Source organism: Semicossyphus pulcher, unplaced genomic scaffold (assembly GCF_022749685.1).
Source record: "Semicossyphus pulcher isolate SPU_LCO1_2020_fin unplaced genomic scaffold, fSemPul1.0.p SCAF_16, whole genome shotgun sequence".
NCBI classification, from domain to species: Eukaryota; Metazoa; Chordata; class Actinopteri; order Labriformes; family Labridae; genus Semicossyphus; species Semicossyphus pulcher.
In genome coordinates, this window is record NW_027211670.1 from 5,307,230 (window position 1) to 5,328,750 (window position 21,521).

The 21,521-nt window shown below is 39.4% G+C and overlaps 2 protein-coding genes across 2 annotated transcripts; both read right to left on the reverse strand.

The window, feature by feature from the left end:
- Window positions 1–1,039: 1,039 nt before the first annotated feature.
- LOC138593449 (DNA-directed RNA polymerase III subunit RPC4) lies at window positions 1,040–8,704 on the reverse strand. The gene is made up of 8 exons (XM_069664461.1): window positions 7,871–8,704; window positions 6,946–6,992; window positions 6,689–6,843; window positions 6,483–6,607; window positions 5,678–5,765; window positions 5,274–5,560; window positions 4,204–4,356; window positions 1,040–2,812 (listed from the first exon to the last, which is right to left on the reverse strand). The coding sequence occupies exons 1-8, from the start codon at window positions 8,060–8,062 to the stop codon at window positions 2,672–2,674; spliced, it is 1,188 nt and encodes a 395-aa protein (XP_069520562.1). The 5' UTR covers window positions 8,063–8,704; the 3' UTR covers window positions 1,040–2,671.
- Window positions 8,705–14,937: 6,233 nt separating this feature from the next.
- Window positions 14,938–21,242, reverse strand: LOC138593620 (ectonucleotide pyrophosphatase/phosphodiesterase family member 7-like). The gene is made up of 5 exons (XM_069664692.1): window positions 20,984–21,242; window positions 19,068–19,213; window positions 18,307–18,939; window positions 17,099–17,345; window positions 14,938–15,083 (listed from the first exon to the last, which is right to left on the reverse strand). Exons 1-5 carry the CDS (start codon window positions 21,240–21,242, stop codon window positions 14,938–14,940), a joined length of 1,431 nt encoding a protein of 476 aa, XP_069520793.1.
- Window positions 21,243–21,521: the final 279 nt, after the last annotated feature.

Sequence of the window (21,521 nt, forward strand, 5' to 3'; positions counted from 1 at the left end):
TGCAGGTGAAAAAAGCTGCCTGTGGTAATTCGGCATAAAGGGGAGTGGATCTCGGGCAGGCAGTGAAATTTGTGCACAACTATAAAAAGAACGTCTCTCACCTACGACTCGGTTCCCGTTGTTCGCACCAAAGAGCCGTTCAAAAGAATCGTATTGTTCGCGAACGTCACAACTTTTATAAACTATTTATTAAACGTTGGCTATTGTTTATGAAATGTTAATACTGACAATTAAACAAAAGTGTTACCGATTTGTTTCCTTAAAGAGGTTACTTATATTGTATCATTAGTGCAGTATATTTACTGGCCACCAAGCAAAAAAGTGGCTTACAATGAAAACACCTATTACCCCTATAAAATAATAATGAAAAAGTTGTTCACTCTCTCAAAAACAATGTAAAAAGTGCTTTATACAATGTTAAAAAATAAAAAGAAAGAAGGCATTTAAAAAAGAGAAAAATAATACAACTGATTAAAATTTTCACTGTACAGTGTATAAAACTTAAAGACATGCCCGTATAAAAGATATTAATAGCTATAAAAATTAGCTTTTAAGAAGTGATTTTGCACCGACAAGACGATCCAAATGTACTCAGAAGGCTGTTTTCTTAAACTAAAATATTATTAAAGAAAATGTAACATTATTAAACCGGGCCACTGTCTGCTCAGCTGCTCTGCTACATGTGCTGCAGACAGTGCTGAGAGTATTATAAAGCATGACCCAGGGTGAGACAACACCATTTCTAAATCAACCCAATAATGGTTTTCTGCTTTGTATGTTCTGTAAAAACAATCTTTTAATATCTTTGAATATTCACAAACCATCCAAAAGGTTCTGACAACAGATGGAAGTTTGGAATATGGTCTTGGTTGAACTTGCAAGTCCCTGTTGAACTGTGACAAAATCAACCAGCTGCTGGTGTAGTTCAACTGCTTTCTGTAGCTGGAGCATAAGAATATGTATTATAACTAGTGAAAAATGAAATGAGATAGCAAAAGAAAACATGCAGATTCACAAATAAACAAACAACAAATAAGAATATTGAAAATACCAGTGTATTGAAGTTTTCTAAACATTACAAAACTTAGAAATTCAACTGTACATCAGTGCAGTAACAGCCCCTGAACACAAAGCATAACACACATGATGAGAGACACAGTTATCTCGCTGTTACACCCAGACATATGAGGGTTCAGTTATTGAAGCACCAACAAGTTTAAAATACAGTCGCTCATTGCGTTACTGGAACAAAGTGTGGATCTGGAGTCACATGAAAACAGCTGAGCTGGTTGTGTATTAGTGGGATAGAGTAACCTCAGTCTGTGGTGTCAGAGGTGATTGTCCTCCTTGATGAACTTTATCTAGACGCTGCTAACTTAGCATGTAGCTGGTGATGTTCAATCAGTCTCAAATAAACATATACATTCACTGATGTTCTGCTGTGTGTAGAGACATTAGACTGTATACAAGAAGTTGTAATGTCATCCATCGCTTTCTAGACCATCATTTTTAGCATGCATTGTGGCCGTCACCATGTTGGTTTTTTGCAGCCAGAAGTGGCAATAATTGTCCAAGAGGGTGCTATGCATCGCTACGCCTTGAATCTAACAAGCACAGGTAGCCGAGCCCAAAAGCATTACCTTCTTTAATGTCTATTTTACTCTAAATGGGACCATAATTTACTAAAGGAAGATCATGCTGCCTGCCTATTAAAGAATACTTGAAACTAGCAATAGTGACCACTAGCTTATTTGTAGAATTTTTACTGAGGTAAAAAATGAACTGAGAAGTAGGCTCATTTTCTCATAGAATTCTAAAAAATTGGATTTCTTTTTAAAACTAGTGGTTGTTGTGGCACTTCTGCAGAAGGCTTGGCGATATGGCCAAAATGTCTCGATAACGTCATATATCACAATATCGATTGTTTTTTGGCAATTTAACAAATAATTAGTCTATATGAAATACTAACATGGTAAAGAGTATTTCTGGATAATCCTGTGTGAATTAAAGACTTGACAAGTACTGAGTTTCCGTTTTCACTTGGGCTGAGCCTGAGTCCTTTTCTGTCCATATTAATAAACAGCGTCTCCCTCTATGGTTTGCTCCAGGTTCACTCCCACGTGCAAGAAGTAGAACGTTGTCAAAATGACGTAAAAATTGCCGTAAAGAAGTTCAGCTGCTGGTTTTGTGACATCACTATAGAGACGATATAGAAAAACACATACGATAGACATTTTCATATTGTTTTAGTGAGACACTTGAAACCGAGAGACGACATCGACTTCCTGTATACAGCCTACGGTAGAGACAGTTTTTGCCTCTCAGTCTAAAAGGTTATCAGTGCTCTGTAACATTTTAACAAATCACATTTATCTTTCAAAAAAATATGTCTCCACTGGCAAGCGTTTAGATTTTACAGGATTTACAAAATTTACAAAACAAAATTCACAGAATAAAAATGATAAAACCGGCTACTGAGGGCGACCTACATAGCTGCCTTAACCTCACAGCAGAGGTCTGGAGAACAGATACATAATTTTTCCTGTTTGTTTGTGTGGTAACAAAACTACACCTCCCATCACAGTTCAAACACAGAGTTACTTGAGTCTGTTACTTTCAGCTCTGTTGGCTCTCTGAGAGTTTGTGTTGTAGTCGCTGTAACAGTCATGTATCAGGGTTTTTGTTGCTGCTGTGGTGCAGCTTGTCTCAGTAAAGCCTGGAAGTCCGGAGATAAAACCAGTTTGTGGTGGACGTTTCCCAACACCATCATGTCTCCAGTCCGACCGTCAGACAGACGCACCGACACCAGTTGCTGCAGGAGGAAGAAGGAGACATTATCTGTACCAGGTCACTTTAGATTGTCACTTATGTCACTTGTCACCAGTTGTATATACCTCTTATTTAATTTAATTGTCATCTAGTCCTATTTCTATTTGTACTTGCCTTCTTGCTACTTGCCTCTTGCTTGTCTTTGTGCTGTTGCAACAACCAAATTTCCCCTCTGGGGATCAATAAAGTACTATCTTATCTTATATTAATGCATAGTGCTTTATAAAAATGAAATCCTACAGTATATTTAATCAGGATTTATTGGACTATTAAACTGTGGATTATAATTATTTACATCTTTTCTTGGCCCTCCATAGTATAATATTTGGTTTGGTTTGGTTATAATTCAAAAAGAGAAATACACTGAATCTAGTTTGAGGGACTGTTGCTTGTTAAAAATATTTGTAGTTTGACGTGACATTTCTTAGTCGATGGAGAGTGCCAGCTGTGTTTGATCATAAACTGAATATCTTTTGGACAAAACCTCTTTGTCACTTTGGGCTCCAGAAAATTGTGATGGGCATTTTTATTTTTAAAATTTGTTTACAAGATTATAAATAAAAAAAACGTTTTATAAAAAGTCCACAATCTCCTGCCTTAATGTAATAATCTCTAAGATTTTCATGCAAATAAATGTCTGTAAAGTCTCTGTCTATCACTGAATGAGGTAACACAATAGTGATTGAGCCTATGGCCCACTGATGAAAGCCTTTGCATTTGCAGTTTTACAGACTGGGTGTCTGTGGTAACTTTTGTGGAAAAAATAAAAAAATCAGTCAATCATTAGTGACGCGTTTTCCATCACCCAGCAAGGGTTGGTCTGCCAGAGAGGGTAGGCGGAGCTAAGCGGCTGCTTTTCCGCTCTCTGCAAGTGTTGCGAGTAAACAGTAATCTACTATGGCTGAACAAACAAAGAGAAGATGGATGACTACAGATACAACTTCAAAAATAAGTGAAAATCCAAAGAAAAAGAAACAAACTCGACGCTCAGATGAAGCAAACAGTCTGAAAAGGAAAGCGACCGTCAGCCAGGAAAATCAAGAGTTACAACCGGAGCCAAACGTGGACGTCACACATGCAACACTGTCTGGATATCAGGGAAGTGTGCTCCTGCAATTACCGTTCATCACCAAAGATGCCGCCAAAGAGAACGAAACTGAGATCTTCAAGATTAGCACTTTAAGTTTGCTTTATAGCAAAATATATGGCTGATTATTACACCAAGCACATATAGAAGAGCACCCTGTAATTGACAAATCTGCGCACAGTAGATGACTCTGGTTGAGCCTGACAGTTTACTCTACCCGTTATAATAAAAGTTAAATATGTTATAATAAACCATAAACACACACACACACGCGCAGTCAAGAGTACCTGCAGGAAGGAGAAGGCAGCTCCCTCTGAGACGTCCATGACGACGTCCCCCAGCTTAAGCTCCACCTTCCCTGACCTCCTGATCTGCAGTTTACCCAGAAACCCGTCTGGGAACTGTGACAGCACCGGAGAGCCCTCTTTCCCAGCAGAGTCCTGAGGAGACACAGAGACACAGAACCTCTCAATAACTGGCTAACACTAGCAGCTCTCAAAAGGAAGGGGCAAAAGCTTTATGTTGTAATGATACAAAATATCTGTAAGGCAGTTACCATTGTTGTGCCAAAATAAACTTAAATTAGAATTACTGCCTCATCCATTATTTTCCCCACAGAATGACAGTGTAACTGTGGCCGGGACAGGGTATATATTTGTTATTATACGTTATATATATATATATACAGTATAAATATATATACACAAAAACCCCCCTGAAAAGTAGGTCTACATTCAACAGGAGAGGTCACACCACAATCATTTACTGGAGGGATGTTATACCAGAGTGTGTCTCTCCCTGATGCAGGGCTCTGAATGCCACTTAAAATATGCACATGCAACATGAGCCATTAACTATTTATATGACCTTATGCAATGCACCACACACTCTGACACGGTAGGTGTTGATATGCACCTTTAAAATGTTTAACAAAAAGAAATGCAGCATGTTTTACAAACCTAAGTAAAGGTAAGTAAATGTTGCTGGTTAGTGTTGTGCTTTTATCGCCCTAAAGCTTGTAAGCTTGTTGTTAGCTGTGTAGGAAGTTTAACTTATTGTTGTCATAGAAACAAAACCTGCATGAAGCATTTTTTCTCTCACCAGGTGCAGCATTTTTTTCAGCAAAAAAATGTTATGTGCACAATATATGCACAAATAAAAGCACTAAATTGCACAAAGCACACAAAAAGGTTGAGCTGGAAGCAGCTCTGGAAACCTTCAAACACATTTCCACCTAGAGTGTATAAATATTTGTATGAATGGAATACATGCAGCAAACCATACATTCTCCCTAAAGCGACTCCAGATATGCTACCTTGGCAAATTCACAGTTTTAGTCTTAATTCTGTAAACCTACTTGTACTTGTAGATATGCAGGCCTCTTGTCTTCTGCCTTGCCTTCCTTCTTGGCGGGTTTCTCTGCTGCAGATCCAAGAGTGGGGTCCACCTTCTGCCCAGGCGCTCGGCCCGGCATACAGTCTGGTAACTGCATGAAGAAGAGCTCCTCTCTGCCAGACAGGCTGAGATCCTGCAGCAGTTCTGCCAGAGATGGCTGCTCTTGTTTGGGCAGCTCTGTTGCAATTTGGCCTGCTCTGCCCCGAGCTCCACAGGACGGAGGTCTGAAGAGAGGAGGGTTCTCTGGACCTGCCAACATGAAACCAAAACACTGAATTAATAGCAGAATACATATTTATACTGCACAAACGTGGAGCCTTGCAGCATTTCAGGCAGCAGCAGTAGTATCAGAGGTGCTTTTCTCACATGCTGTGGTGGATCTGATGGACTGACTCAGAGGCAGCTGGATGGGTTTCAGCTTTGCATCGTTCCGCAGACCTGGATCATCTATGAACTGTGAATGTAACATACAGTATAATGATGAGCTGTGGGTGATAATCTTCATTATGGACAATAACATTAATCAAACCTTACTGTGTCACTGACTTCAGTCATTACAAACTCATGCTGTAGAGCTTAACACTTTGAAACACCACAAAACTCTATTACTCAATACCCCCTTATACACTGCCAACTCTAAACCGGCATCAGAGGTAGTAACAGAGGCGTAACAGAGGTGAAACGGCATCTGTGTAAACTGCAGAGCCGGCAGTGCGGAACAGCGTTGTGTGTGTGTATTTGAAGCACACACGTTTTGTTTACACCTCGCGCAAGTTTTGCTTCCGCAACACCGGAATGCTGTGTAAAAACACACACTGGGGCAGCTGCGTTGCTTGGTCCAGTGTAAAATGGCAAGGACTGTATGAAAGCAGCAGTTGAGGACTCTTGTTTAAAAGTCTCAATACAATGTTTATTATGTTATATTGCATAATCTAGAGCTGCAACCAAGTGTACAAAAAATAGGATAGTGACATTTTGCCCTCCATCACTCCATGTGGAAGCACACGAAAAAGAGACGTCACAGCCTGTATGAAAAGTAGCAACAATTACAGGAAGAAAGACAGTGTTTCAATTTTCCTTCGGGCCCCTCACAATTTAGTCTTTGGACAGACTTTTTTGTAAATGTGTGAATCTTTCTTCTAATGAGTACACGCTTGCAGGAAATACTCACATCATCCCTTTGTAGTTTAGAGAGTATCTCATCTTCATCCTCCTCGGACTCTGTCCTCTCTTTCTTCACCAGTTTGCACACAGGAGAGCTGGTGGAGTCGTAGGGGTCTGCAGCACCACGCCAGCCTGAAAGAGAGACAGGTTGATAAAAGATGTGCAACTGAGCTATGTTTCAGTTCAAGTGACAGAGACAGAAAGGTTGTGCACCTGTTTTGCGTATGGTGTCTGCAGGACCCTGTTCAAAGATGGAGTGAGACTGTATGGTCTGAGGCCTCTCTCTCCTCCTCCCTCTGTTTTCTCTCCTCCTCTCATCCCTGTCTCTTCGCTCCTTTTTTGGAGGAGCTCGGGTCTCCTCCTTTAACCTGAGGGTATGTCAGACATTACGTTCATAACTACTACACACAGACAGCACAGAATATTCAGCAATTGACAAGACCGGAATTTTCTTGTTTATGGTCACTCACTCATCTTTGCTTTTCCTCACAGTGTGGACGTTTGGCTCAAAGGTTTTCTAAGAAAAAGGTACAAATATAAAACATTGTTAATATGTTTCTTAGTTAGCATTCAAAACATTGATGTTGTAAATACATGGCTTGGTTCTCCCGATGTGCAAGATCAATAACAAGGATCAGAGACCCATAATCTGCATGTTCGAGATGGTAAGTATTTGTCTTTCCAAGATGTTTTGCAATACTAATCTTGTTTTAAAGCATCTACAAAACCAAATGAGAGTTTGAATTGGGCCTGAAGTTTACCCTGAACGTCCTGTGACAGAAGGGAATATGTTTTGTCACCATAAAGAGTTTCAAATAATATTTTTTATCCACGGAAAAAGAAGAAAACTATTATGGCCTTCTTTCCCATCAACTACAATCCAGTCTACCTGAGGATTAAAGAGCCTCACGCCAACTTTGTAGGTACTTTTACATAAGAAAAATATTTCAACATCACTTACACCTTAAGTGTTTTGAACCATACAATTACGTTGTTTTGTAATGTTTACAGTATTGCAATATATCATGTTATATCAAAGTATCCCCTTTATGTCGTGTCACAAGACTTTTGCAAACACAACCTATTGCATTTTTGCATTGTTTTTTGGGCATGCGTATAATTGCCCAAATCTGTCTGATATCCAGGGGACATGTTTTCACCGTGGAATAGGTTAATAAGGCAAGTTAAGTCAGTAAAGAGGCTCTCACGTTAGGTTACCTGTTCTTATACAGTAGTTTCAAACCTTTTCAAACATGGCTGTCTGTTATTAGCCCTTATCTTGAATAGAATAAAAACTGTAAGACAGTTTGACTCATTTAGCTTCTCTGCCGGAAGACTTTGTTAATTCAAATATTACGTTGTTTAATTTAACTTTCCTTTGTTGTCGTTTAGTACCTTTGGCTTTTTAAGGGCTCCCCCAAGTGTCAGGTCCCTGGTTCTGAGCGACGTCAGTCTTCCAGGTGGAGCTGAGGAGGACCGGCCCCTGACACGTCCTGGGAGTCCTCTGCCCGCCTTAAAACTCAGCCCGGCCCCGCTGCTGAGGCCGGAGGAACCGGGAACACTTGCTGTATCCCCCGAGTCGTTCATTTTGTGGTACCTGGTCCTCTCCTTATATTTTTACTTTACTAGATGCAGTAGGTAAAACATCCAGGTGCGGACAAGCCTGACACTTTATTTAGAAGGTATTCCTGTGTTTTTGAGCTGTTTACTTTGTCGCCTGTTTACACCATGGCTCTCTTTAAATTCTGTCAGATTTACTGTCCAGCAGATATACTCCTTTAATCAACGAATTTATAATAAAGCCACGGTTATAATGCACGCAAACACAGGTCGATATCCACCACAAGACAACTTAACAGAAGCTTATTACCCTCCATTTTGTTCGTGGTCGCGGTATCATAACAAACTGCGCCAGATGCAGAAGTGCACACACCGAGACAAAAACCTTCATTTTCATCAAACCGAAAACCATTAGTTAGTTATTAAGACTTATATTCGGCCTCGCTGCATTGCTCAGTGTCCTTCCTAAAGACGTCACACAAATAACAGTTCATCTTTCACACATCTTTGTAGTCGTAACCAAACGGAGTTTCTAGGCGGGGGTCGCAAAAAAACCCAGACCTGCCGCCGGTATGTAAAAATGTTTGAAATATATAACGCGATTACAGATATTATCCCAGCAGCTTCGTTTAGCCGCCTGTTTCCCCTGTTTTAAAAGGTCCAATTTCCTTCCTGCTGCACCGCTTTTGTTGTTATTTAATGGTACTTAAGAGATGTAAACACAAGAGGGCGCTGTTTGACTGTGTCAGAGAGTGTCCTTGAGGAGGTGGTCCAAGAAATTGAAGTAGGGATAGGACAAAAGCTGCCAAAATAAAGATAGCAACCCAATTCATACATTAACATGCCATTAAATGTTTCAACAATAATATCAAAAATAAATGTGGGTATTAATTACTTAATTTAAAAATGTATTCAAATTGATATTTACTTTTGTATTTGTTTACTTATTTAATTTCCCCTTTCACTAATGTAAATAATGATTCTTTTTAATTATGATAATAATAATAATAATAATAATACATTTTATTTATGTAGCGCTTTAAAAGGATCTCAAAGACACTTTACATGTAAAAACAACATAACAAAGACAGTAAAAGCAAAACAGTATAAAACATTAATGTGCAGAAAAATAAAGTTAAAATGTGTATCTATAAAAAAAGAGAAAAAACACAGACGGTCACAGATTAAAAGCAGATTTGAAAAGGTGGGTTTTGAGACCAGTTTTGAAAGAGGGGAGTGAGGGAGCAGTGATGGATTTGGTGGAGATGTACAGCTGGGTGTCGTCGGCATAGCAGAGGAAATGGGGCCGTGACGGCGGATGATGTGACCAAGGGTAAGCATGTAGAGGATGAAGAGGAGGGGGCCAAGCACCGAACCTTGAGGGACACCTTGAGAGAGAGGGGCTGTGTTTGAATATGAATTATTGATACTTATAAACTGGTGGCAGTTGGAGAGGTAGGATTTGAACCAGGAGAGGGCGGTGCCAGTGATGCTGAGGGATGACTCTAGGCGGTTGAGGAGGATGGAGTGATTGATGGTGTCAAAGGCAGCACTGAGGTCGAATAGGACGAGGATATTGAGGGAGTGAGTGTCAGAAGCAAGGAGAAGGTCGTTGCTCGTTATGTGAATTATGAAAGTTAACCATTCCTTTTTTATTTTCGTCTTAAGTCCATCAAAATATCTTAGGATTTTCTGCAGACAATCTCCCACTTTATCTGAAGCTTTGTTTTTAATTACACCTTTTATTTGCCTTGTATTACTACTCCACACAATTTCAACCATACTTGAACTTTCCTAAGGTTTTATATACTTCTTGTATTATATATCTTTTAATGTTTTAGTTGCATCAAAATTAAATAAATATTTTTGTATTTATTTTATCTGTAAAGGGACCATGTACACTATTAAACATAAATGTTGTCATTTGATGCATTATGATGCAAATAAAACAAATTATTTTTTAGATTAGTTTGTTAACATTTTTTTACCAGTATCCACATTCTGTCTAAGATGAACAAAAGTGTACATACCGATATTTTTAATACTTTTGTTTTAATTATGCCTTTCGATTCATTATTTCTTTTTTTATATATATATATATGTATCCACGTTGCCTGGTTCCTGTTTGTTTGAAAATATTCATGTTTTACAACTGGAAACTTTCCTTTTTGTTGTTTCCAACTAGTTCTGTATAAAACAACCTCCAGAAAGTCAGAAAAGTCAAATAGAGCCAATGCCATGATGACTTGTTAGGAACCATCTTGGGGAAATAAGTGCACCACTAAACCCACTTTGTATGAACCATGAAAGAAATGGTAAACACTGACCCATGAGTCTTAAAAACGTAGGTCTGAGGAGCTTTGTATAAAGTAGCTCAAAAGTCTGATTAAAGTTGCTTTGTCATGGTTAGACCTTGTGTCTGTTCACACTGGTAGTAGATGACCCAAGAGGCTGGATTGACTGTTAGCGTCAATTATTGATTGATCCTTTCTCTAACTTGTTGTCATATTACTAAAGTCTATCAACTTTATCCTGAGGGGCTGGTTTTGCATGTCGACATACAGATCGTTGTCGGGTTTGATATCAGTATGCACGATACCAAGACCCTTCAGGGCATCCAAGGCAACCAACAGCTGCATGGTGGAAACAAACAGGAATAAAGTTTGGGTTGAGTTTTACGTGTGTTGCTATGTAGGGTTCAGGGTTAGGGGTTTCTGTACTGATGAGTAGTAGATATATCATACAACATATTGGTTCCACAACAATAAAACATACCTGCTCTGCGATTGGCAGGATCGCTTACACAGCTAATGGTTCCGCTTGTGTTCAACGAGCATGTCATGGAGATCCTTGTCTAGCATCTCAAAGACCAAATGCCAAACCGCTCAAAGAACTTCACCACATTAGCGGGTCAGTGAGGACAAAGATGACCTCTAACATGGACACCTGGGGTGAAAGGAGTACAGCTCATTGTACTCTGTTCTCTGATGGAGCAGACGAAATGTGCTTTATACTCGTGTACGTCATCAGAATAAAGAGAAGTCTAAAAAAATCTACCTCTTTCTCAGCGACCAGGATCAAATCCCTCTTCTGCTTAAGGATCTTTACAGCCACTATCTCTTCTATGGCCAGATTCTTGCACTTGGTCACTGTACCAAACATGCCTTCACCAGTAAACTCCAGGACAGAGTAAACAGAGCTGCCAAACAGACATTAACCAGTCTCGACATTAGATGCTGTCAGTGCTGCAGAGGAGAGAGATGGTGAACATGGAGAGAAAACAGGTTAAGTCGGTGTATTCAGTCCGTGAGGGTACATTCAGCATCATGTAAAATAGTGTTGAGTCCTACCAGAAGGCATTTTTAAAACTTCAGGTGTTTTCAGTTTTGTGATTCAAAGGCTGACAATGAACCGTAAAGTTTAAATCTTTGAAAATTCATAAATTATCGCTCTCTTCAACTAATAACTCTACTCTCAAATGTGTGCTTGTCTCTCTCAGTGCGATTGGGGAACTGACTGCAATCCACCAAACATCTCCCCTTATATTCATTCAACTTCTGCACATCATAATACCACTATTATGACACGTGTCATAACCAAGTGGCAAACTCCGGTGTTGAAAAATGAAGCCAATGTGGAAGTGCAAAAACCTGCAGTTCCTCCAGCCTGGCTCCAGACAACAAGAAAAAACATTACAGCAGGTGGGAAAATTACCATTTTTACAACAGAAATAAATATGTTTACAGCCTGGTACAAAAAAACTGTGCAAGGGGTGAATTTTTTTGTAACACACCAGTTTTAATTATAGTAAATTATAGGGGCCGGCTCATTTGATTGACAGGTGGATCCTGTTGACTGTCTGCTAGACGTCAACACAGTGTAATGTTCTGTGTAACCTGTTTGTTTGCTTTAATTTGATCTGTGTTCACTTCCTGTTTTATTTTGTATCCTGGTGCTTGTGTATCATGTCTAGTGTTACTTCCTGCCTTTGCTCAGTTTCCCGCCATTTTTTTCCCTACACCTGTAATCCATTGGTAATTAGTCCAGCCTGTATATATACCCCTGTGTTTCCACTCACCCTCTGCCAGATTGTCATTGTCACCCTCGTGTGTTCATGTTTTCCAGCCTTAATCCCATTGTGTTTGCTTGCCCGGTTTTTTAACCCTGTTCGGATTTTTGGATTTTGGTTTTTGTGGATTGCCCGTTTTGGATTGTTCTGACCTCGCTGACTGATTTTCTGTGAATGACCAAAGAACGTTTTCAGTAAAGAAGTTATCCTGCTACTGGATTTTTGTGTTGTGGACACTGAATTTAACTTCACCTGTTTGTGTTGTTGGAGCCTTTTGGGGATTTTGTAATTCGAAGTTTGGACAAATAATCTGTCTCTCTGTGGGATTTCGTGCCAGAAGTCTGAGCTCCAGTTTTTCGGTGAGTTAAATGTGAGTATAGTTGTATTGATATATATTTTTAGCACTAAGTTGCAGGTATACTTTGCTCGCTTTAGCTGCTTGTTAGCCTGTTCAGTGTTTATCAAACATGTATTTAGTTGTTGGCCAATATATAGGAGTCAGGAGTTGTTGGTGAGATTACAGCGGACCATAGCGATGAGAAGATCAGTTACATTAAGTTTCCCGTTACATGTCGACTCGCTGCTATCTCACTGTCCGCTACCTCTTTAGTCTGATAACCAAACACCTGCAGTCAGTCACCGTCACAAACAGAATCTCCTCCTGGCAAAGTCAAACTAGCTCAATCAATACTATATTATCAACCTAATCCTACTTTTTGCAAAATCTCATATCCACAAATCTAAGTTTTCAAACCATAAACCATCTTTTTGTGCTTTAAAAATGAATTCAAACAATACATTTCTTCAATTGGCTGCTCTAAAAATAAAAAAGCTATTAAAGCTTCCAATCTATGCACAATGTTTAAAACATGCATGAACTGAAATTGTGACCTCTTACTTTAATACTCTATCATTATTTGCTGTACTAGTGTTCCTTGTTTGATCCTTATTTAATTGTATATGTACAACATTTTTCAATAAAAACACACACAAAAAAAGCCAAACTAGCTCATTCATTATTTATACAGTCTATGGCTAATAACCGCTAGCTACGCTAAGGAGCATATAGACTAGCTTCATAGCCGTAGCTGGCTGACTCATGCGGCCTGCCAAAAGTCCTCAGCCATAGGCTTCAGCTCGGTCGTGCTCCGCCTCTTTGCCTACCTCTGGATTAGCCGGCTCTGGCATTTCCAATATGACAACGAAATGTCACTTCCATTGTTTTTTACAGACTATTAAGAGACTTTTTACAATTATACAGTCATAAGAGCTCATGAGATGAGTGTAAGTTAAATAAATATTGATAGAAGACTAAGTTTTAAACACATGTTTTGAACTTTTTCTATCGCAACAATTTTTCAACATCTTATTTCATCAAGCCAAAAAGGCAAATTAAAGATAGTTTTTAAGTTCTTAGGCCCGAGCATACAGGCTTAGTGTAGTCTTTAATGACATGTGAATTAACTCATTTATTACCAGAACAGAAACCATGATTTGTATCGGTTGTTTGACACTTAAGTGCAGTTGGGAAAAATGCTTCAATGACAAAATCATATGTGAATTAACAAGTTCACTCACTATTAAGCATTACACACTGACACACTGACACACACACACACACACACACACACACACACGCAAACACTCAATATATGCACATATATTGATATTTCCTATTATATATTATATGGCAGGTGCCATACCCGTTTAACACCTATGATATAAACCTTTTTAGACGTGTGCGTGCTTCATATTTGTTTTAAGATTAGATTAGGGGAGACTTTGATATACCTGTCTCTCTTATCTTTTGCTCTCACAATATAACAGAATTATACTTTGATAACCTCTGCCAGATAGTCTGTGTGAGCTGTGTGTAGTCTGTGTGTGACAGACAGAGAAAGAGAACCAACAGATACATGTATTGATAAAGTTTGAGGCAGTTAAATATTAACAGTCTTGTATTAAGCCTGTCAGCGACATGAAAAGGTTTCCCTCCTTCGTTCTCTTCCTCAAGTTTCTTCCTGTTTCCCTGTTAAAGTTTGTCTTTTCTGCTCTTGAATGAAGGCTCTGAGGACAGATGGTGTCAAATGCTTTACAGTTTAAGCCCTTTGAGGAAAATATATGGGTTGGGATATTGCGCTTCATATATATACTGTTTATAATAACTTGACTCTGAACTCACTAGGGGCAGGATGAAATTTGATAAAAAATATATTGATTCTGAACATTAGACAATGATAGGGGAGAGTGCAGAAGACATTGAATCCACCAATATTGTTTTATTACCACTTCAAGATGACATCTCTGTGATATATATATATGAACTCAGTGACTCTGTTGAACATAATATTAAACACAGAAGTTTCATATTTTTGAGAAATATACAAAAATGTGTAAATGTGTTTTTGCTTTGTGGGGTACAGATCAATGAGCTGGAATAAAAATAATTTAAACAATTTCAGAAAATGGTTGACACACGACACACTATTGTTAATTTGGTAAACAGTACAATTACAGTGCATCGAGAATTTAACTGTCATTTTCACATTTGAACTTTTTCTTCCCCTCAGAAAGTTGTAGATGTATTTGTGTCGTTGTGACAAATTCAAGAAACAGAAACAGAAACCTGTCAGAAAGATCAAGTTTCTACATTGTTTAACGTAAAAGATTGTTTTATTTTCTTCTGGTTATAAAAAGCTTTATGAATATGTATCCTGAATTAGACATATTCAATTATTAATAAATAATCTTGCATTCTCGTCTCTCTCTTATTAGCTCTGAAGGAATAGAAAATGCTTAGACATTAAAAAAACTTTTCTTCTTTCTTGTTTCTTCAAAATGTCGTTGTCTTATCGACAGTGGTCCTTTGGTTGCGGCTCCTTTTCCTCATGCTGTAAGATGTGGTAATGATGGACACCAGTACTAGAAACCCAATCACTGCTGACAAGCCAATCATAACCTGCTTTCCATAATTCTCCTCTGGAATTGCAGACAAACAGAAAACATACAAACTCATGAGACAGCAAATCAAAGCAAATAAAGAGACTGAATAAAACTGTAGCTTTACATATTCAAAGTACAGAGATCTCACAAACAACCATAAACTTTTACATCCCGATAAGATAGGACTTTACAGCTTTACGTAATGTAAATCAGCATGTGTAATGGCAGGGTTGAAGTCAGAAAAGTCCTGCAATAAATGTCAACCATGTGACGCTGAGAATGAGACTTGGTCAAAGTGCTGATGTCTGTGTGATAACTTTACTGTACTGCCACTTTAAATGTTGTTGTTCTCCTACAATTATGTTGCTGAATTTGTTGGTTTTAAGCAGTCAAATATCTGTTGATGATGAATTTTCAACCTGTTGTTTTATGTTATTGATCTCTGTCTTTTCATTGATTTTGACTTTTGCATGGCAACAGATTGGATAATGCGTCCTTATAGGCCCTACCCGCACACCTATGTGGGGCCCAAACAGCATACACAAAAGCAGCCTGCCCAGTTTTGTCCTTAGTTTCCACTGAGTCCTCACAAGGGTTTGCCCAGATGGATTGATGAAGGGCACTTGACAGGCTGCCCAGTTGGAGCCCATCTAACCCAGGTATGGCTCAAATAGTCCCAAATTGGATGAGCTGTCTAGGGGTTAGTTGACTAATCAATTAAAATGTCTTGGGCGGCATGTACCATTCAACTCCCCAAATTACAAGAGTCTTAACCCAGAAAGTTCAAATACAAGTACAGTTAATCCAAATTGCAATCAAAGTTTGTGATAGAAAAGCTGTTCCTTGCTAAAAGCATCTTCCTTTTCTGATGGCTGCATTTGTGAACAGCAGCAATGGTTATAGGTGGGGTGGTGCTGAAATCTACTAATTGTATATTCAAGCAATATCATTTGAGAGGGAGTGATATTGTACTGAATATCATCACAGCTGTGATTCAGTCACAGCCGTGATGATATTCAGCACAACATCACAACCTCGAGTGTGATATTGCTTTTATACAACAGTTACTCAAGCGACAAATAGTAGTAAACAATCAACGACAGATTATTTTTTGTTCCACCAACTGAACTGAACTTTTGTTGCCAAGCAACCCAAACATTCTCCTGCTCTCTGTGTCTACAGGTGACCACAGATCAGCTGTTTTTTATCATGTACATGTATCTGTATGTTTTAATTTATCATCAACCAGTGAAATAAGAGTCTGCTGTGTGATTCAGTGGTACCTGCTTGATCAGTGTAGACGTACACGGTCTGCTGTAATGTTAATTAACAGTATTAAGAACACCTGGCAGAGGTGGAGTGATGTTGTACTCTATATCGCCACTCATGGAATGCCTCTTGTCCAATCAGATTACTTGGTTGGAACTAACTGTTGTATAACTTGTGTTATTTGTTTAGTAGGCATCAAGGGCTCATATGAATGATCCTTTTGATACTACAGTAAAAATATCATTGATGTACCAGATGTCAGGGGTGTGTCTGGTAATCTGCTCAAGTTAGCTTCACAGGGGGAGATGGGTGACCCATTGGCAGTTCAATCAGTTTGTTGATAAAAAAAAAAAGTCAGTTTTTACATGAAAAAGTTTTTTTTTTAAGGCCAATTCTAGTGCTTAGATTTTTGGTCCAAGTTGTGGTTGGGTCTATCGTGCCAGCTGGGGTCCAACTCCTCAGTGGCAATGCAAGTAAAGTGCACACTGGCATCAAAAAGACATTTCATTTGAATCAAGTCACTTTATTACACAGGGCCTGTCTGCAGCCCCTCCTGTGTAACTGCAGACCCACAGATTTCCTGGAAACTCTTTTTGTACTTACTGTTCCTCATCCTACCATCAATTTGCCCTCACATTACCTGTTTCCACTTGTACTCTGTCAGTTCATATACAGCCACTTTTTCAGTCGCCAGATTCATGCATTTATTTAGACATCTAGACCTGATAACTATAAATCCCTATTAAAATTGCAGCCTAAAATTCATATATTTATACACTTACTGTCATTGTCTCTTCCTGTGTTTTTCCCGGGAACCAGCATGTGTTTGGTATTCTTCAGCTGTCCATCATTGATTTCTGGGTTTATCCCAAGGAGATGGCACATCAGTGGGTACACGTCAACCATGTCAAAAGGTTCGACCATCTTGTTTTTCTGGAAGTCCGGTCCCACAGCCCTGAAGATTGATTTCATGTCCATGACTTCATTATCAAAGCCGTGCTCTCCTTTGTTGAAGTTCAAAGGTAAAAACTAAATGGACACAGAAATCAGAAAGTTTTAGGAGAAACATATGTAATAAATGTGGGGCTCTAAAGCCTTTATTTTATACAATATAGTAAAGAAATTTAAATGTAAGGCCATATTTGGATGACAAGGTCTAACGTCTATCCTGGTTGACAGATCGTTGGTAGCAAACTTCTTCAATCATAAAGTAGCCACGCCCTGAAGCATACCCTGTTTAATCATCAATTTCACTCTAAATGGGGCCATGAATTATAAAATCAGCAGCATGCTGTATTGAAGAAGGTTTAAAACTAGCAACTGAGGTCATAAAGTCATTAGGAAAATGTTTACTGAGAGATTAAATTCACTAAGTAGTAAGGTTGCATACAAGCTGAATTATTTTTTTTAAACCTGTGCAGTCCCCCTCTGCTGTCCGTGAGAAAGAATTAAAGTTTTATGCACTTCCACAAAGCCTTAAAGTAATAATCTCGAAGATTTTCATGTGAATTAATGTCTGTTAAGTCTCTATCTACAGATACAACTTCAAAAATAAGTGAAAATCTAAAGAAAAAGAAACAAACTGATGCTCGGATGAAGGCAAACAGTCTAAAGAGGAAAGCGTCCACCACCGAGGACATTCAAGAGTTACAACCGGAGCCAACCACGGATGTCACACATGCAACACTTTCTGGATAACTGGGAAGTGTGCTCCTGCAATTACCGTTTATTGCCATAGGTGCCGCCGAAACTGAGATCTTCGAGATTACAACTTTAAATATCATTCATTTAAATTCTTAAATAATATACTGGCAGTTGGTTAAGAATAATTTTATGAATCCCAAAAAATAACAGGTTGGTGGAGCTGGAGCAGGGCAACCAGTAGTTTATGGGTGCATATACAGACGGCACATGCAGAGTTCCTCAATACTCTTTGAACTTTCACCCCACTGAATTTGGGTCACATCCTCCAAACAGTGAATTCCCTCACCCCATTGACTATGTATCCAGGGTCAGCAATGAGGATGATGGGCAGGAGTCGAGGGTGTTTACTGTAGTGCAGTCTAGCTGGCATCTCCTCCCTCTTATACACATGAAGGTGAGGGTGCCCTCCTTTCAGAGCCTCGTAGACCTTCTCCAGCTTCCCCTCTTTAGGAAGCAGCATTCCAACAGGACCATAATCCAACAGTTGGAACTGGATATCTCTGAAACTGAAGCCAGGGATCTTAGAGAGGATGATCTCATCAACTAGTCCACCTCTTAGAATTTGAGTCATCCCATGGTCTGCAGTGATAATGATGTTGAGCTTATCTGTAAGGCCATGTTCCTGGATCTTCTGTCGCATGTAGCCCACAGCACGGTCCACTTGCCGGACCATCTCTTTGCATTCTGGGGAATCAGGTCCATATTCATGCCCTGCCAAATCTGGTTCTCCAAAGTACAAAGAGACAAAGTTCAGGTCCTGTTTTTGGAACCACTCTCCAATCACCTTGTCGATGTTCAGCCTCCAATCTGTCTCGTTAGCATGATCATAGAAAGCAGGTTCCACTTGCCTCACCCTCACTATCTCTCCTTTGTACTCGGCTGCTGTGCCAGGAAAATGCAGAGAGCCTGCCTTTAGACCCTGCAGAGTATAAAAGATTTATTCATTATGTTAAAAGTCACTAACGTTTATGAGATAGATTTGTATATCGTAGCAAGTTAATACAGGAACTTTGATTTAGGCGAGTAGAAAGCAGATTGATGGTTAACCTGTCTCTGTGCTGTAATCCAGATGGGTAGGCTTCCATTGTCCCAGTAGGAATCAACAAACTGAGTCTGGTAGTACTGTTTCTTCTCCTGAGTGGTAGTGTTGAACCATATGTTGTGGATAACTCCGTGATTCTCAACATGGCGTCCTTATGAAAAGAAAACACAAGCTCAATAAGGTCTTTTTCAAAAGAACACCCTCTTCAGTCGAGGTACAATGCACATGACAGTTCACGATTGAAACCTACCCACCACCTTCAAAGCATCATAGCTGTCAAGTAATTTCCAATTTCAGAGACAAACAATAAAAAATATCAGTTTATTTTAATATTAGTAGACTAAGCACAAAACAAAGGCAGATGTCAAAGTGCTTGTGATATAATTTGATCAGCATTTGCTTATTTAAACACTATGTTTCTTCATTATTGCTGACCCCTTTCTTTTTTAGGAAAGTAGGCCCAGCTAACCTGTGGAGAAACTTCTTCACTTTAAACTTGGCCTTATTTTGAAATGTATGATACATTCAACAGCCGGTATTACTCGCTTTACTGTATCCAAGGCGATAGTCCGGAAATTGGACACACTCAGCTCAGCTAAATGGGACATGTCACTTTTTCCATGAAATTTCACAACAAGACTGCAAATGTAAAAAGGACAATATCCCCACAACTATTAGAGATATGGGCCGCACAGTGGTGCAGTGGTTAGCACTGTCACCTCACAGCTAGAAGGTTTCTAGTTCGAACCCTGGTTTGGACGCCTTTCTGTGTGGAGTTTGCATGTTCTCCCTGTGCATGCGTGGGTTCCCTCCCAGTATTCTACAGTCCAAAGACATGCTCATTAGGTTCATTGGTGACTATAAGTTGCCCATAGGTGTGAGTGTGAGCGTGAAAGGTCGTGTCAGCCCTGTGATCGACTGGCGACCTCTCGCCTAATGACAGCTGGGATAGGCTCCAGCCCCCCTGCGACCCTGAACGGGATAAGCGATGTTGATAATGGATGGATGGATATCATAGATATCACCTTTTAATGATCTTGCACTGGTCACTGCTATAAACTGGAAAACCACATTTCGTTTAGAACCGGATGCTCCTAGTATTCTTGAGTTAACGCCACAGAGAGAACAACAGTCAATCTGAATGTGTTTTGTAGAAAATACTCTGGACTGGACTCCACCTGCTATTTTTTACAACACTTATCATGGGATTTCTCATGGATCTCAAGCAGACTGTCACACTGAGTGTCCATAACAAGTTCAAATGCCATAACGCCATATTGCACTAAAGTTTTGTTTCAAACGCTACAGACTAAGCAGCGAGCTGGCCTTTTGATGATACACAGGAGTTTGAAGGTGGAGTTTAAAGCTGTTTACTGGCCATACAGTTTGCAGTAATGTCCGGGAGTCCTTGGCTGATTAATGCACCATGCTCCAAAGGGATAATACAGTTAGCAGTGATGACAATTTGTTGGGCTCCTCTTTCAATGGTTCTCTTGTGGACTCTTCGTGCAACATAAAGGGGGAGTTGCTTTGCCTTTTTTTTCAGTTGGTAACTTTCAAAATCTAGCATACTCCTGCTGGTTTCTCTAAAGTTCCCTACCAAACTAACCACATGCTTGTGAGCACCAATCCCAGGCCTGGTTTTAGGACTGTAGCACTGTTCCTACTATTCTGGACATAAACTTACTTTTTTAAGTAATGTCAAGTAAACACAGACATGTTTGCAAATGTTCAAGAATTAAGCTACAGTTGCTTTTATTATGATTGTATACATTTTTGACAGTGTACAATTAAACTATCCAGTATGTCAGCAAACAGAACGGCATAAGTTCCTGTGTAGATATATACAAATTATGAGCTGTTTAAAAGACAGGAGATGTGTATGAGAACTGAATTTAAATGTAAATTTAAAATTTTTTACCTGTCAACATTGTGAAGTGAGAAGGGCTGGTAATGGTGAGGAAGGGTGGAGAGACATAGGCTGCCTTTACTCCATCCTGGGCCATCTTATCCAGATTAGGGGTGTCATTGTCTCTGTCATAGTCCCAACGGAAGCCGTCGAAGGAGATGAGCAGCAACTTGTTTCTGGTGGACCCAGAGAAAACAGAGTCCCGTGGTGGGGCAGCAGCACATGGAGAGCTGGCAATGAGGCTGAGGACAACAAGGCAGAGCAGCAGCATGCCTGAGGATTAGGCGTTGCTGTAACTAAAAATCCACAGGTTTCCACTTTATTTAGACTTTTTAATCTACGTCTGCTTTGTCTCAAATGTAATTGTGACTGGCAATGTGCTTCAATGCCCTAAAGAAGACCTTATTATTCCTCCCCTCTAATGGTATTAGTATAGCAAACATTACCCTCAGGCAAATATGAGACTGTATTGCACAATGTTAGTGGATACACCCCTAATTAATGTTTCTTTGGGAGATTGGTCACCCCTTATCAAGCCATAAACATGACA